The 17,976-nt window shown below is 29.0% G+C and overlaps 1 protein-coding gene across 1 annotated transcript; it reads right to left on the minus strand.

Annotated features, from left to right (window-relative positions):
- Positions 1-97: 97 nt before the first annotated feature.
- Positions 98-17,288, minus strand: LOC114941728 (aminopeptidase N-like). Its single transcript, XM_085487093.1, has 8 exons — positions 17,206-17,288; positions 14,954-15,457; positions 13,687-14,145; positions 13,386-13,460; positions 5,027-5,400; positions 4,345-4,634; positions 2,112-2,311; positions 98-491 (listed from the first exon to the last, which is right to left on the minus strand). Exons 2-8 carry the CDS (start codon positions 15,439-15,441, stop codon positions 98-100), a joined length of 2,280 nt encoding a protein of 759 aa, XP_085343219.1. The 5' UTR covers positions 15,442-15,457; positions 17,206-17,288.
- Positions 17,289-17,976: the final 688 nt, after the last annotated feature.

Genomic DNA, 17,976 nt, shown 5'->3' on the forward strand with positions numbered 1-17,976 from the left:
GCATTCGTAATGGTTGTTCTACATGAAAAAAGAAATATGTAAAAACTTATAATTGACAAAATATTTTTATAAAAAAAAGCTCACGAGAAATGTATATTTACCCTAATGTATCATCTGGATAATTCAAATGTATCATGTAATAAATGAAATCAAAATTTTTCAATAATCGTTTAAATATTGCTTCGTTCTTAACATGTCTCGCAATAGTAGAAATAAAAATATTAATCTCCAAAGTATACATTTTATTACGTTTTACTTTTTCTGATGCTTCATCACTCTCAAAAAACAAATTTACTAATGACGATAAGTAAGCGTTCAGGTAATCATAAACAATTGCAGGATCTTCGGAACAACTAAGAAATTCGAATATTTTATGATCAGATTTCTTTTTATATATATTAATTGCGGAATGAGATATATTAACCCACACACTTCTATTCACATATAATAAACCATTACAATATATCCATTTCTGCCACCCAGGCAAAATCCTACGACATACAGAAAAAGAAATGTTTTTTATTTAACATATTTATTATATATCATTAATTAGCATATAATCTTTCAAAACATAAAAAATAAATATAATCAAATATTATAATTACAATAAATATAATTAATTATAATAAACATAAATAATAATTATAATAATAATCAACTCGATTTATTTTAATAGCACAACTTTAAGTGTATTTATGAAAATATATTTATTGTAACATTTTGCATAAAAATCATGAGTAATATTACCAAAAAAATAGAACTAGATATTTTACATCTGACATATTTTAATATAAAAATACAAAATATCTTGTAAAATATTTAATATACTATAATTTTATATTAATATTTTAGATATAGAATAATTAAATATTTTATAAAATATTTTGTATTTTATTTCAAAATGTCAATTTACAATATAAAATATCTTGTAAAATCGAAAAATTCTTGACTATTTTATATTAAATTTTTTATGCAGAATGTTTACTAAGAATTTATTTATATAAAAAATTATTTTTTATATACATATAAATATTGTACAATATGAAAGAAACATATATATACATGTATATATATATATATATATATGATTTTAATAAATGTATATATATATATATATATATATATATATATATATATATATAAATACAATTTACACATAAGTGGACATACTTTATACATATGTGTTGTTAGATATAAAAATACATATATATTAATACATAATTTATATATATATAAATATATATATATATATATATATATATATATGTACCCAGATAGCCACAGTAATTATTATAACATCAAAATGATGTCATAATAATTATTATGGCTATCTGAGTATACACATTATGTATTAAGCTATTCACTAACTTCTGCGGTTTTTTTGAACGGCTGAAAAACATAACATGCAGCGCTTGAACCGCGGCTTATTTCATACCATTTGAAAGTTTAGATCACGCTTGGCATTTCGCCAAAAACTTGGTAGCATTTTGACATGTTTTGTACGCGTACTATTTGATAATGGAGAATCAAAAAATACATTTTCGATACATTTTGTTATTCTGTTATCAGAAAAGAATAAAAGCGACCAACGCACAACGCGAAATATGTGATGTGTACCGGGACTCGGTCATAAGCCCCGGCACTTGCCAGAGTTGGTTTACGCGCTTCCGTTCTGGAAATATGAACCTCGAAGATTCTCCTCGCTCCGGTCGATCATCCATCACTGATGACCAAATTTTGGCCGCAATCAAAGTTGACCGGCTTCTAACGACGCGGGAGATCGCAAAACTCTTTAATATCGCTCATACTACTGTTGCAAACTTAAAACAGCTTGAAATGACGAAAAAGATATATGGATGTTTGTTTCAATTTAAAGTAAAAAAGCCGCAGAACTTTGTGAACGACCTAATATATATAATATATGTGTGTGTGTATATATGTGTGTATATATATATATATATATATATATAAATAGAACATATACAAGTGCATACAGTCATATATAATTATGTACATATAAATTTCTTATCAGGTAACATATCAAATATATACTTATAAAATTTTAAAGATAGATGTTTATACAAATATATAATAATTTGATTAAAATTTACCTATTTTCTTGAGGATTCTCTACATGCAATCTCAATTGTGTTCTGGCCTTTTCAATACATGAAGTATTGTTCATAATGCAGCTCCATTTTGCAATTTCCTGCATTAAATATTTATCAATATCGTATTTACTAGATGCCATGTCATCGATAATGTGATTTTCTACACGTTCAAACAGACTTTTTATTTTTCCTAATATTGTCTGCAATTGGACAAAAAAATATTTTTCTATTAGATTATATAAAAAATAAATATAATACACACATATATATTACATATGCATATAATAATAAATAAACATTTTAATTCTGTACAACAGCATTATGTAATACATGCGTTTGCAATTGAAAAAATATTATGATATATTACGTTACATTTTTTAAAAATTATTAAAAAACACTCAACTTTTATTAAAAAATTGATTTGTAAAGTAATTAGTAAGATTTCTGTTTGTACTTAAAAATATATCACATTAAACGTCATAATTATCGTATTTCTTATATATTTTTATACTTCCAACTCTATTTTATAAGTTTTTGTGTAATATATTTTTAAAATAAATCATAAAATTCAAATTAATTTGCTTATATTTTATATTTTATGTTATATTATACTAAGACCGTTTTTGAATAATTCTTCATATTTATTTTATTTTAATTATTAGTTTATTAAAAATAGTTTTATTCACATAAATTTACTGTTGTATATTTAGTTTATTGCATGTCTCATGTTAGATTTTAAAGTGCTTTATTATTTATTTTAGTAAAAATGGAGATAAAAAAGTCGATTTCCCGACTATCGATGGAACCTAAAATTCGAGTTCCATGGGTATCTATGAATCATATAAGATGTAAAAATGATGGTCTTTTTTCATAGAGACCTGAGGAAAGTATTGAAAATTTATCAAAACTTTTGAAAATAGCATCATTCGATCGATCTGAAGACAACTATAAAATTGATGACATGGATGAATTTTCAATCAAACCAAGTTTTGGTTAAGCACTTATTAAATAGTTTTCGAGATCAATAATGTTTTAATATCGGGATTGCAAAATTCAAGATTGCGGATCCAATATGGTGGATCAGTATTGAGAAAAAATAAATTCCAGGATGTAGTTACTTCCGAATAAAAGATCTGATTCCACATTAAAATACATCATGTTTTTTAATTTGTTTATTTAAATATTTTTATTTCATTGTTGAATAGAATTCTTTAGTTCTAACATAGAAAATATTAATAGTTTTTATATTAATTATTTACTATTAATATTCTCTATGTTAGAACTAAAAAATTCTATCCAACAATAAAACAAAAATATTTAAATAAACATACTAAAAAACATAATGTATATGAAAGTGTAATCAAATCTTTTATTCGGAAGTAACTACATTCTGGCGTCTAGTTTCTCTTAATACTGATCCACCATATTGGATCCGCAATCTTAAATTTTGCATACCCTATATTAAAACATTATTGATCTCGAAAACTATTTGATAAGTGTTTAACCAGAACTTGGTTTCATTGAAAATTTATCTATATGTCATCGATTTTAGTTTGTCTTCAGATCGACCGAATGACGCTATTTTCAATAGTTTTGATAGATTTTCAATACTTTTCCCAGGTTTCTAAGAAAAAGGATCATCAGTTTTACATCTTATATGGTTCATAGGTACCCATGGAACTCGAATTTTAGGTTCCATCGATATTCGAAAATTCGACCTTTTTTAACATCCACTTTTTATAAAATTAACTTAAATTATATATGATTAATTTATATACAGATACTTGAAGATAATTTTATTTGATCCATTTATTTGTTGTATTCATAAATTTTTAAATGCATAATAGAGTTTACTGCATTTTAAATATTAATTCAACCGACTTTCGGGCTGATATTTTTTTCGCCTATAACTTTACAGGGTTACAGTTAAAAAAGGGAGCACATAAATTGGAGAACTACACCAAAAATACTATTTCTAATTAACGAAAAAATTAAGTTTCGCCTATAACAGACGTAAAAAACATCGCGTAAGACTCCACAGCCGATATATATATATATATATATATATATATATATATATATATATAAATGATATGTTAAATATTAATGTAAGAAAAAAAAAATAAAATATTTAATTTTTTATTTTTAAATATTTCTAGCAAACATCAAATATTTATTAATGTTTTGGATCCCTCTAATATGTAAAAAAATTTATCGATATAATTTAAAATACCTTAAATACTTCCGAAGGATAGAGTCCAGAATTAAGAAATGGAATAATATTTGACATGTATTCCAGAGCTTTAAACATAGGATACCATGCCACATAATCGTTCTCTTGCCATAAATAACTCGAGAGTTCCCAAAATGTGGAAAAATTGAGTTTTCCCTGTATCATCAGATGGAATGAGTCATCGATGATTTGGGCTCGATTCAGAACATGTATATTTGTATACTGTTCAGAATTTAAGTAACGCGCAATTAATTTCCAATTTTCGCCATCATAATTGACGCGATAAAATCCTGTACACGACACACGGCATAAATTTTAATATTTACTTTTTTGTTCAAAATATATGATATAAAATATATTTCGAATATATATGTTTTTATTTTATGATGATTTAAGGACGTATTAATTGTACTGCAAATTGGGCACATATTATACAATAAATAATGGCAAATTCTTATATATTGTTAATTATAGAATAAAATGTCGATAATTGAAAAAAAGAATAAAGTTCTGAAAAACAGATATAACTATAAAGAAATTATATAAACAAAAACTGATTATAGTTAGAAAAGTAACAATAGTTGAAACTATTTTCATTATTTTAAACTAACCAAGGTGTTTCTTATATTTATTGTATAATAACAAAATACACACATATTAAACTTTGAGATTTAATATTTACCAATTTGTTGTAAGTTGAAAATTATCCACTTTTTTGGATAAAAAAATTGTATTTCCCACTTTGGATTTGAGCGCGTCAAATAACAAATATTTGAAACAGTTACATCAAAATTGATATTTGCTTCTTCAGTAAAAGTGACAGGTATAAAATATGGATTCTGATCCATGTCGTCCTGAAATTCTAAGAATATTTTTGTACTATTTCTAGAATAATATCGTGTAACATTTAGCACGGGATAATGCTGCTGCGTAGACCAAATAGCCATAATCTTTTTTATGTCCAAATTATATCTTTTAAGATTTAATTTACTCATAAAAATTGACATAATGCTCCAGAAATCATTGAAAGTATTTGCCATATCAGGAGAAATAAATCTGTAAAATTTAAAAATGTGATAACACCATACATCACTGAGTAGCAATTAGAAAATATAAAATTATGATAATTATTATGTTCTTATTGATATTGCTAGAATAATTCACTTTAGATTAATGTCGATTCTCACAAAAATCAAATTATGATGACATAAAGAACGAAATAATAATTTTTATACACACATTGTACAAAATAATCTACATTTCCATATTAATGAAATATAAATAAATAAATAGCATTAAAAAATGTATACACGTGTTTAATTGTATTTCGTAAATATATATTATTTTAATATTTATATTAAGTTTGTTATATTTAAAACACCTTAAAATATATTATTTGAACATTTATATAAATATTTATACACATTATATATTTTTATTATGTTTATCTCTGTCTTTATTCACTTATTAATTAACGAAGTTAATAATAATTTGCAATATTTAATATCTTTTTTATTTTCTTATGTTTGTTATTTATGGAAGTTTGGTTCGTCATTAAATATATTTTCATATGTGTTCATCATTCAGTTTTTATTTTCTTTGAGAAAGTTTTTTAGGTTTTGCTATTATTTTGTATTTACTTTCCTGTATGTGTGTCTCTATGTGTTTTAATGATAATAATAACACCATATTACAGCTAAAAATTATTTTAAACCAAATAGAATAATTTTTTCAAATTTTTGACTTGTGAAAACGGTGTCGAAAACTAAATTTTTCATTAGCATTTCAATTCTCCAAAATAATTGAGATTTAATGTATAAAAAAGGATTTTCTTGCGATATTTTTAAGATTTTTTTTAATAAAAAAAAGTAACGTCATCTAATAATCTAATCATCATATTATGAGGAGAAAAATGAACAATAGTTCATACTTTATAATACACATCATTCGTATTTCAATATCTTACTTTTCAGTCGTATTGAAAAGGATTTAAGTACAAAGTTTTGCTGAAATTCTAAATAGATTTAATTATATTTTCAAAAAAATCTCAAATATCTAACAAAAACCATTTCTTACATAATAAATCTCAATTATTTCGAAAACCTGACGTACTGGTAAAAATAAGTCATTGTTTTCAGCAAAAATTGTTTCCATAATTTGATAAGATTTTTGAAAATTTGAAAGATACACCATTTAAATGAGAATAAAAAAGAAAAAATTTTTTATAAACTAATATTATTATATTATATTGTACGTATTACTTACTTTCTGTTTAAATATTCGTCAATACTCGCCCAAAAGAAGATAGATGAAATTATTTTTTCTAACATGCGCCAAAAAGCTGCTCCTATAATAAAAATATAAAATATGTTTAAAAAAAATATATATACACATTTTATTTACAAATTCAACCCCCATCATGTTCATAAATTCATAAACATTATTACTATAAACTAGTATAATGCAAAAAAACTAATTTTAAATTTAATTTACTTTTATCTTTAGCAGAATAAAAATAAGAAAAAATAATTGTAAATTTAAAACTTTTTATCTTTTCTTAGATATATATAGTCAGCCATTCCAACTATTGGTTACAAATTATTTACAAATTTTATTAATGACTGGTATAAATATACTTTATACCTGTCAAATTACATTACATAAATCAAATGCACATACAAACATACCTACAGTATGAGAAAAAGGAGTAGGTGAATTAATTTTAAACATATACTTAGAATTTTCCTTAAAATAATCTACAGCAAATGGATGTAAATAATGAGAATCATCTCGAATTTGAACTACAAACAAGTCCATCATCCGAGAATCTGGATATATCTGCAGAAAGAAAAACGAGATTGGATATTATAGTATTTTCATGAGTAATATGTAATAATTTGAAATAAAAATATTATTACAAATATTATGGCAGTACATATACCTTCCACAAGTTTGGAAACATCTTACATTTTACAGTTAAACAATTGTATGACAGCGATTTGTCATATATATAAATGTTATTTAAATATTTTACGTTTTTTTTACAATTTATTCATACAAAAACACAGATTCTGCACAGATCGCTGTTATACGATTGTTTAACTGTAAAATGTAAGGTGTTTCCAAACTTGTGGAGGGTACTGTATTCAAAATATTTATTTGTATGTTTGTGTGCAAAAGTTATTTAAATTATAATAACATAATTTACATGTACTTATTAACTACACTTAATATATTTTTTAATAGTTTATATATAATAAAAATTTAAATAAAAGATTTTTTTTTTTAATTAGCTTAATAAATATGAAACAACCTTATCGATAATATATGATTCGAGGAACACAACGAAGCCTTTGTTCAACCACCAGAAAGATTGACATAACGTATAGAAAAAATTATTAAACCAATAATGTAGTATAGTATGAGCTACTGAAAGCATTGCTAAAGTTTTAAATGCAACAGGATAAAATTCTTCATTGTAGATAGTATTTGTTTTCCTAAAAATTGTTTGTAAATAAATAATTTATATCAAAATATTTTAAAAGTTAATAATATTATATTATTATATTATTATTATTATTACTAATTTTATTATTATTATTATTATATTATATAATTATATTATTATATATTATTGGTGGCTTCCGGTTCCGGTAAGAGAGTGAGTGACAGGTGTGTAAAAGCGTGGCAGGTATTTATGAGGAAAGAGTGAGAAAAGGGGTGAGGTGAATAGGAGATAAGAGGTGAGAGGGTGTAGAAAAAAGAGGAGGAGAGATTGAAAGGATAGGAGAGGATAAAGGGGTAAGGAGTTAGAAAGGAGAAAGTAGGAAAAGGTGAGACACGTGGACACGTAGACACGTGGAAGAAAGAGAGTAGAGGAGAGTAGGTGTAGGGAGTAGGTGCAGTAAAGTAAAAAGATAGGGAATTCACTAGGGAATTCACTAGCGAGTTGGAGCGAGTTGGAGCATAGAGTAGGTGAATTGAAGAAAGAAAGCGATAAGAGGGAAATGATTAATGAAGAGAATATTAGAGATAGGAGGATAGAGATCAATAGAGATAGGATGTTAGAGGAAGGGGGAAAAAAGGGAGATGAGGAAGAAATAAAAAAGAAGGCAGGGAGGCCGAGAAGAGTAGAGGAGTTAGGGAAGGAGAGGAGGAGCAGTATGGGATGTATAGAGGATTTTTTGAAAAGGAAAAGAGAAGAAGGGGGAGAGGAGGATAAGGAAGAAAAGGAAAGAAGCCTAAGAAGGAGCAAGAAGACAGAAAGGCTGAATAGAGAGGTAGGGGGGATAGAAAAGGAGGAGTTAAGGAGAATGATGGAAGAGATAGGGGAGAAGATAACAGAGAAGTTAGGCGAGGAAATAAGAAAATTGAAGATAGAAATTTGGAAAAAGGAGGGGGAATGGAGAGAAGAAAGAAGAGAATTGAGAAAAGAGATAGAGAGCCTGGAGAAGAGAGTGATAGATTTGGAAGCAAGAGTAGAGGAAAGAGGAAGAAAGGAGGTAAGAGAAAGAGAGGGGGGCGAAGGAGGGAGTAAGGGGATAAACGAGACAATAATAGGAAAAGTGAAGGACATAGGAAAGAAATTAGAATGGAAGGAAAGAGAAGAGAGAAGAAACAACATAATAATAAAAAGAATGGAGAAAGGGAAGGAAGGTGTAAAGGAAAGAGTAGAGAAATTAATGAAAGAGATAGGAGCGAAAGCAGAGATAGAATGGATAAGGATGTTGAAAGGAAAGGAGGGAAAGGAAGGTGAAATGGTGGTAGTAAAACTAGGAAGTGGAGAACAGAAAAGACAGGTAATGGAGAGGAAGAAGATATTAAGAGGAAAGAGGGTGAGAATAGAAGATGATTTAACATGGGAAGAGAGAAAGATAAAATGGAGACTAATGGAGATCGCGGAGATAGAAAGGAGGACAGGAAACAATGTATGGACGAGCTATGGAAGGATAAAAATCAATGATGTATGGTGGAGATGGGAAGAGAAGGAAGGTGTGCTAAAAAATTGGAAAAGAGAAATTAGAGAAGGTATAGAGAAAATGAGGGGGGAAGAAGGGGGTATGAAGACAGGAATGGAGGAAAAAAAGGGATAGAAGAAGGGAGAAGAGAAGAAAGGAGGAAAGGAGGAGGGGAGAACAATAGTAAGAAGAGAAAGGGGGACGGAGGAAGGAAGGAGAAAGGAACAGGAGAGAAAGGAAAAAGGAGGGGAAGTAAGAGAAGAATGGAAGATAGGTTTTTGGAATGTGGCAGGGCTGAAGAATAAGGAAGAAAAGTTCTGGAAGGAAATAGAAGATTGGGAGGTGGTGGTGATGATGGAAACATGGATAGAGGAAAGGGGGTGGGAGGCGATTAAAAAGAGGTTACCGAAAGGATATAGATGGGAGAAGCAAGCAGCAAAGAAGAGAAAGAAGAAAGGAAGACCGATGGGGGGAATGATCATGGGGGTAAGGGAGGAGAGGGGGAAGATAAAAGTATCAGGAATGGGAGAAAAGGCGGAGGGAATAATGATGGCGGATTTAGAAGTAGGAAGAGAGAAGTGGAGGGTAATAGGCGTATACATCAACGGGGACATGGAAAGGAAATTGGAGGAAATGAAGGAATGGATGGAAGAGAAAGAAGAAAATAAATGGACGATTTTGGGAGGAGATTTCAACGCAAGGACAGGTAGAAAGGGGGGGGGTGATAGGAGGGGAGGAGGAAGAAGAAAGAAGATCAAAGGACAAGAAAGTTAATGAGGAAGGGAAGAAGTTGATAAAAGAGTTGGAAGAGGTGGGATGGGGAATTTTTAACGGAGGGATAAGAGGGGATAGGAAGGGGGAGTACACATATACAGGAGGAAGAGGGGAATCGGTAATAGATTACGTGGTGGGAGAGGATAGAGTAAAGGAAAGGATAAAGAGAATGGAGGTGGGAGATAACATAGAATCGGACCATCACCCATTGATTGTAACGCTAGAAAGAAGAGGAGGAGCTGAAAAGGGAAAAAGGGGGGAGGGAAAAGGAATAAGAAAAAGAGGGAGATGGACAAAGAGGGGAGGAGAAAGAATAAGAGAGGAAATAGAGTGGGGAGAGGGGTGGAAGGAGGGGATTGAAGAGGAGCTAGAGGAAAAAATAGGAAGAATAGAAGAGGAATTGAGAGAAGGAGAAAAAGAGAGTGGAGAAGGGAAAAGGAAAGGGTGGTGGGACGAGGAATGTGAGGAGAAGAGGAAAGAAGTGAGGAAAAAGTTAAGGGAATGGAGGAAAAAAGGAGGAGGAGGAGAAGGATATAGAAAAGTAAGGGCGGAATATAAGCTAATGTGTAAAGGAAAAAGGGAGGAGGAGAGGCTAAGATGGTACAAGGAGGCGATAGAGGCAAGAACGGAAGGAGAGGTATGGAAGATTATTAACAGGGAAAGGAAAAAGAGAGAAGAGGGTGAATGAGGAGATAAAGGCGGAGGAATGGAAGGAATACTTTATGGATTTATTGGGAGGGATAGAGGTAAAAGTGGTAAGAGGAGGAAAAGAAAAAAGGGAGAGGGATGAGGAGCAGGAGATAAGCAGGGAGGAAGTGAAGAGGATGCTGGGAAAACTGAAGAAAGGAAAAGCAGCGGGGGAGGATGAGATACCAAGTGAGGTATGGAAATATGGAGGGGAGAGGGTAGAAGAGTGGGTATGGGAAATGTGCAACAGAGTATGGAGAGGAGAAGGATGGCCGGAGAGGTGGAAAGAAGGGATAATAGTGCCACTGTTGAAAAAGGGAACGGGGAATAAAGTGGAAAACTATAGAGGAGTAACATTGATGCCAACGCTATACAAGATATACGTGGGAATTTTAACTGAAAGGTTAAAGGAAGAAATGGAGGGGAAGAATATGATACCGGAGAGTCAGACAGGTTTTAGGAAGGGAATGGGGGTGATGGATAGTATCTATGTGTTGAACTATCTGGTGAATAAGAGGGTAAACAAGAAGGGGGGAAAGGTAGTCGCGGCATTTATGGACCTGAAGGCGGCGTTTGATTCGGTAGATAGGGAGGTGTTAATGGAGGCAATGAAGAGGAGGGATTAAGGAGTAGGATAGAAGAGGTGTACAGGGAAACGAGGAGTAAGGTAAGAGTGGGGAAGGAGGAGGGAGAAAATTTTTGGACGGCAAGGGGGGTGAGGCAAGGTTGCCCAATGAGTCCGCACTTATTCAGTTTGCTGATAGCGGATATAGAGGAAGTGCTAAGAAAAGGAGGTTGGGGGGGGGGGGGTGAAACTGGGAGGGAAAAAGGTGCATTGTTTGGCGTACGCAGATGATATGGTACTGTTGGCGGAGGATGAAGAAGGGATGATACATATGTTGGGGAAAATGGAAAGTTATATGGACAAGAAAAGGTTAGAGGTGAATGTGGATAAGACAAAGGTAATGAGGTTTAAAAAGGGAGGAGGAAGAATGAAGAAAGTGGAGTGGAGATGGAAAGGAAAAAGGTTAGAGGAAGTGAAAGAATTCACATATTTAGGTAGGGTATAAGCTACAGAGGAACGGGGGGCAGGAGGCGCAGGTAAAGAACAGAGTTAGGAAAGCAGGAGCGGTGATAAGACAGGTGTGGGGAATGGGAAAGAGAAGGTTTGCAGGAGACTGGATGAAAAGAGTATGGCTAATGGAAAGGTTGGTGGGGACGGTGTTGGAATATGGGGATGGAAGGAGAGGAGAGAGGTGGAGGCAATGCAGGAGCGATGGATTAGGTGGACGTTAGGAGTAGACTGGTGCACGCCGGGGTATATGGTAAGAGAGGAGATAGGAAAAGACAAATTTAGGATAAGGGCAGGAAGGAGGGCGGTAGGGTATGAGAGGAAGTTGGAGGAAGGAAGGGGAGGAAGTTTAGCGAGGAAATGTTTTGAGGATATGAAAGAGAGGATAAGGGGAGGAAAGGAAAGAACGATGTGGGAGGAAGAGAGGGGGAAATTCTGGGAAGAAAGAGGAATAGAAGGGAAAGAGATGGAGGAAAAAAGGGGAAGGGGAGAGGAAGTATATGAGGGGTGGGAACAGAAAGACAGGGAAAGGCAGAAGGAGGAAAGATGGGAGAGGATAAGAGAGTCGAGATATAATAGATGGTATGGGGAATGGAAGGAGGAGGGTTTACCGGAATACCTGAGAAAGGGATGGGGGGAAAGTAGATGGAGAAGGATAATCAGGTTCAGAATGAACAATGAGATGAGAGGGGCGAGACTACTGGGAAGAAGAGGGGAAAAGAAGGTGTAGGTTATGCGGGATAGAAAATGAAACATGGGAGCATGTGATAGGAGAATGTGGGGGAGAAGGGGGGAAGGGAAACTGGTGGGAAAGAATGAAGGAAATACTGCAGGAAGGAGGAGAAGGGGAAGGATGGATGAGAGAAATAGAGAAAAAGAGGGAAGAGGGGAGAACGGAAGAAAGGAGGGAAGGAGGGGAAAAGGAGGAAGGAAGTATGAGGAGGAGAATAAGTGAGGTATGAATGAGGTGGTGGAGAATGTATGGGGAATCGGAAGCCGAAGCGAAGCGATAGGTAGGGACGGCTCTTTCTCTCTCTAAAGTAGTAGATAAGTAGGTTAAGGTAGAATTAAGTTATTTGTAAATTAGATGTAAGAGTAGAGTTAAGAGTAGATATAAGTAAGATTGTAAGAGTTTGTAAGGTTGGGGAACGCTCCTTTAAAAGCGCCTTCAATCCCTTAGGGGACGAATAAAGAATTGAATATGCATATACATATATATATATATATATATATATATATATAAAGTTTCCAAATTAATAATTTAAATTTTTAATGATACACAAAAAATAAAGTATTATTAAATATTAAATGTCTATATATCAAATGACTATTACGTGATATATCTAAGTTCTTCTGTAATTTAACTATAAAATTTAACCGATTACGATGATTTATTGAAATAACTTATTCAAATTATTTTACATACTAATATATGTTATATATATATATATATATATATATATATATATTTATTTAAAATTTAAAATTCAGACTTAATAAACTCATAAATATGCAGTCATATATATACATATATGTATACAGGGTGTCACTTAATTGACACCCAATATTTATATGGCGATATTCCTCGTAGAAAACTGAGTCGAAAAGTCTTGTACCATTTTTTTCTGTAAAGTATATTAAAATAGTGATTATTCAGTAGCGTATTAACATTACTGAATAATTACTACTCTGTTACATATATGTATATCTGATTAAGTAAGCCAAAATTCAAATAATTAGTGTAAAAAAATTTATGCTTCGGAATTATAATAAATCTTTACAAAACTAAAAAAAATATTATAACTTTATTAAACTATAATTAAAATTATTTTTATTTAAATAATGTATTACCTGAATAAAATCACTCCACAATTCCGCCTTTTATACTCGGTCAAGTCTATCGGAATAATTACATAATCCATTTTTGGCTCGCTTCTCGAAATAATCCTCCATGTGTTTTCTAAATACATACTTACATTTCCCGCAACATATTGCGCCCATTTCATGTATGGTATCAAATCCCATTTGCTCCAAAAATAGATCTTGTTTATCTTGGAAAGAGAATGTGGTTGCAAATCGAACATTATAATCGTGACATCGTTTACAGAAATTTTAGGTGTCATGTTGAACAGTAAACGTTTCATCCCGTTATACGAAATTTCGACTTTTATTGGTATCGTATTCGATATAACATTGTATCTCGTATCGAATTTGACGGTGATGTTAAAAGTTGCTTTCAGTTTTGGGTCGTCCCAACACGGAAATAATTGTCGAGCATTTCTCGGTTGGAGTAAATTTGCGAATAGAAACCTATATTTTGAAGTAAAAAGCTTTAAATTATAATAACAACAAGTTTCTGCAGTTGTTGTGTAGGAACATTAAAGATTGCAGAATGTACAAGAGAAATTTATAAATAATGTATAAAAAGTATATTATCAGAATGTTTTCTGTTATCTAATTGTACGTATAATAATACAAATGATCTAAATAAAATTTTAATGTCAGTTTAATTTCATATAACTACAAAAAATATATATTATCCATATCTATGCACCTTAGATGAAAATAATGTTATTCTTATTTAATTATATCTAGAATAATGTTCAGATAATTTGATTTAGAGTCCTAGCACACCCACACACACACACACACACACACACACGCACGCACGCACACGTACGCACGCACGCGCGCACGCACTCACGCACACGCACACGCATACGCACATACATATATATACTCATCTAGTAGTAAAATTTAAGCAGTGAGCGATAAAAACGTACATATAAAAAAATGAATATATTTTATATATCTCTTTTATAATTTACATTGTTTTTATAAGCTGTATAACTCTTTACATATACGATTTTAAAAATAATGTTATTTAAATGATTCACAATATAACTTTATCTTTTATCTAGATATATATAAATTTAAAATAACATTCATCCTATCAAATTTTTATCTCACTTTTATCTAGATAATTTTAAAATCATCTAAGTATACTACAACATTGTATATCATATATGTGTATATAAATATTACCGTATTTTTATTATTACATGTTTACTTATGCATTATTTATTAAACACTACTTTTATTATTTTAATATACTTACTCTTTATTTTTTCTATCTTCTCTTTTTATATAGTAAATTCCATAATGCCGATGAACAAATATGATTTCATATTTCATGTACATTGTATAAACTCCACAATCTAAGTGTGTATTTTCAGGCGATAAATATTTAATAAAATTGAAAGTAGCAAAATTATTCGAATAATCAAAATTTGGAGTATAGATTGTTCCATTAGGCGATTTAAGCATCACTTTCACTATATGCTCGGATCTTGCAATATGTAGAGATATATTGGATATTTCACAATTAATATAAAAAGTGACATTCAACTCGCCAATAAATGAAATGCCTGGTAACACTATCATGTCCAGGTTGTAATGAATCGGCATTATACAGTCGTTGTTTAATGAATTACGGTAATTAGGTACGGTATGGCACGGAATTTTTGCGTTTTCATTAGTAAAAGTGGCCATTGTTATTACAGTAATGTATAATAATATATTTAATGACCATTCTAGAAACATCATATTGGATTTCAACAATCTGAAAATAAAAAATTATTTCTTTGCTAATAATAAGAATAATTAAACAAAAGAACAAATAAGGAACGTGGAAAGAAAATATACACAATGTTGCGACTCCTATGGAAATATAAAAAAAACAATAAAACAAAAATAGAAACTCAAAGAGTCAAATAAATAGAATTGCAAAAAAAAATAAGGAACCTAGACTAAAAAATTAATAAATTAAAATAAAAATATATATATTAAAATATTAAAATATTAAAATTTTTTAACAAAAACACGAAACAAGATCTTTATGAAATAAAAATTATAGAAATCTAAAATAAAGAAAATAAAAAAAGATAAAAAGAAAAAAGTATTTCAAATATTTAAATAATGCGTATTTATAATCATTAATAATAATAATCAACTACAAATTAAATTTCTTTGCTAGTAATAAGAGAATTAAACAGAAAACATAAGTAAGATAACACAAGTTAAAAATTGCAAAAGAAATACACCAATTTATAAATACATATAGGTTATCAATTTAACAAAGAGTTTGTATGAACAATATAGTTTATCTACTTTGACTACGCAATGTATGTTAATTTTAATTTAAAAAATTTTTTATAAATTCTATTAATAATGTATAATATTCAATTTTGACAATTAAATTTTTTAAATTCCAATATTACATAGACCAATGGCTGATTAATTATAATGTATATTGTAAAACATGAATCGTTTATAAGTAAATAGAATTATTAAGTAAAAAAAATATATATATATATATATATATATATATATATAATACTATTTAAATACTAAAATTATAAATAATAAATTGAAATAACCATTGTAAATACTAATGTAATATAATAAATGTAAGTAGTAATACCGAATATTAAATAATATACACTATAAAAAGGGAGTTGTGTATATTGTTTATATTTAAGCTATATATTGTTCGTATTTAAATGTTTATATTTAAGCTATATATTGTTCGTATTTCTGTTTTTTCAAATTAAAATGTCTATAAAAACTTGTTTATTTAATATTTTTTATAAATTAATTCGATTTTTTATAAATGTTATAATCGGAAACATATAATAAATAAATTTTGCACAAAAATGTATAAAATAATATCTTATCATTAATAACTAAGTTTTAACCGTTGTATTTTCAGCTGTTTATCAATATGTTTGTCATCATAATTATGTGTTACTGTATGTGTAATGTTTAGTTCCAAAAAACGGATAACGAAGAATTAGCTGTCGCAAAATTAAACTCAATTCAAATTATGTCTTTATATCGTCTTATGACAAATTAATCTAAACTTAAAAAGAGACAATATTTATTATTGTAGAACCACTTTTAAAAAAAAAAATTAAAATTTATATTTGTTCCTTTCTTCATAATTATGACATATTTAATTTTTCAATAATATTACAAAAAGCATTAACTTAATTTTGCAATAATGTTACAAAAAGCATTAATTATCGATATCTTTTTGAGGTAAAATAAATTAAACAAGTATACACAATTTGTTATAAGACGAAACAAATTAAAAAATGTTTTTACAAAACTGAAAAGGTTTCAAATATATTATGCAGAGAATATAGAGATAATTGAATATAGAGATAGTTGAAATAAAAAATATTATTTTTTCTTAGAAATGAAATAAAATATTCTTTAAAAAACAAAAACTCTGCAATTGTGTCCTTTTTGCATCTTTTATATACATTTATTTCAAAAAAATATTAAAATATTATATATTTCACATACCTTTAGCCTTTTGTTTGTTGAATCACAGACGTTATTTTAGCCAAAAGTGTGTTGCTCAATTTTAATCTTGCTTTCTCGAGAGACTATCGATGACTGACAACGTTTACGATACGACATGAAATATTTACATATATAAATCTATAAAGTCACACGCGTAATAATATAAGAGACTTGTTTGATTATTACTCGATCGATAAAAGTTAAAACAAGATCGAACAGTTTCCAACATATACTATGATTTAACATTTAAAATTGTCTCGCAATTAAGCGTACAAGAAATCCAATCAGAAAATTTCATACATTAGAATAATTATTTATTCATAATTTTTGAATTACATTATTCATATTTTTATTTTATATTTGTTTTATTTATTCTTTAAAAGTTAAACTGTTAATTTAATGATAAACTTTTTATTCATTTTGATAAAATAAAACTTTTATATATGGAAACATATAAAATATTTAAAAAAAATGTTTAATAAATAATTATATAATAATAAATTTTAACCTTTTTTCATGTTTAAACATGTGTCATCATAATTAATGTTTTGTTTTGTAAGTTTGATTTATAAACACGGAAATAGGAAATGCTCGCAAAGTATGCTTTTAATAAATTAAAGATTTTTAAATGCCAATAAACATACAAAATCTAATTTACAAAATTATTATAATTTTAATTCATAATTAAATAATAATTTAAAATTTAAATTACCATAATTCATATATGAAATTTTTTAATATATTATTACAAGCTAACTTAAAATTAATATT

Source organism: Nylanderia fulva, unplaced genomic scaffold (assembly GCF_048542155.1).
Source record: "Nylanderia fulva isolate GAGA-0341 unplaced genomic scaffold, ASM4854215v1 Scaffold5, whole genome shotgun sequence".
Lineage (NCBI taxonomy): Eukaryota > Metazoa > Arthropoda > Insecta > Hymenoptera > Formicidae > Nylanderia > Nylanderia fulva.

Excerpts from the sequence above, each read along its gene's own strand:
- LOC114941728 (XM_085487093.1), bottom strand. The coding sequence starts at position 15,441 with ATGATGTTTCTAGAATGGTCATTAAATATATTATTATACATTACTGTA. Across the intron at positions 2,312-4,344 it reads ATCCTTCGGAAGTATTTAAG|ACAATATTAGGAAAAATAAA; the intron begins GTATTTTAAATT and ends GTCCAATTGCAG. Across the intron at positions 492-2,111 it reads GAGAATCCTCAAGAAAATAG|GATTTTGCCTGGGTGGCAGA; the intron begins GTAAATTTTAAT and ends TGTATGTCGTAG.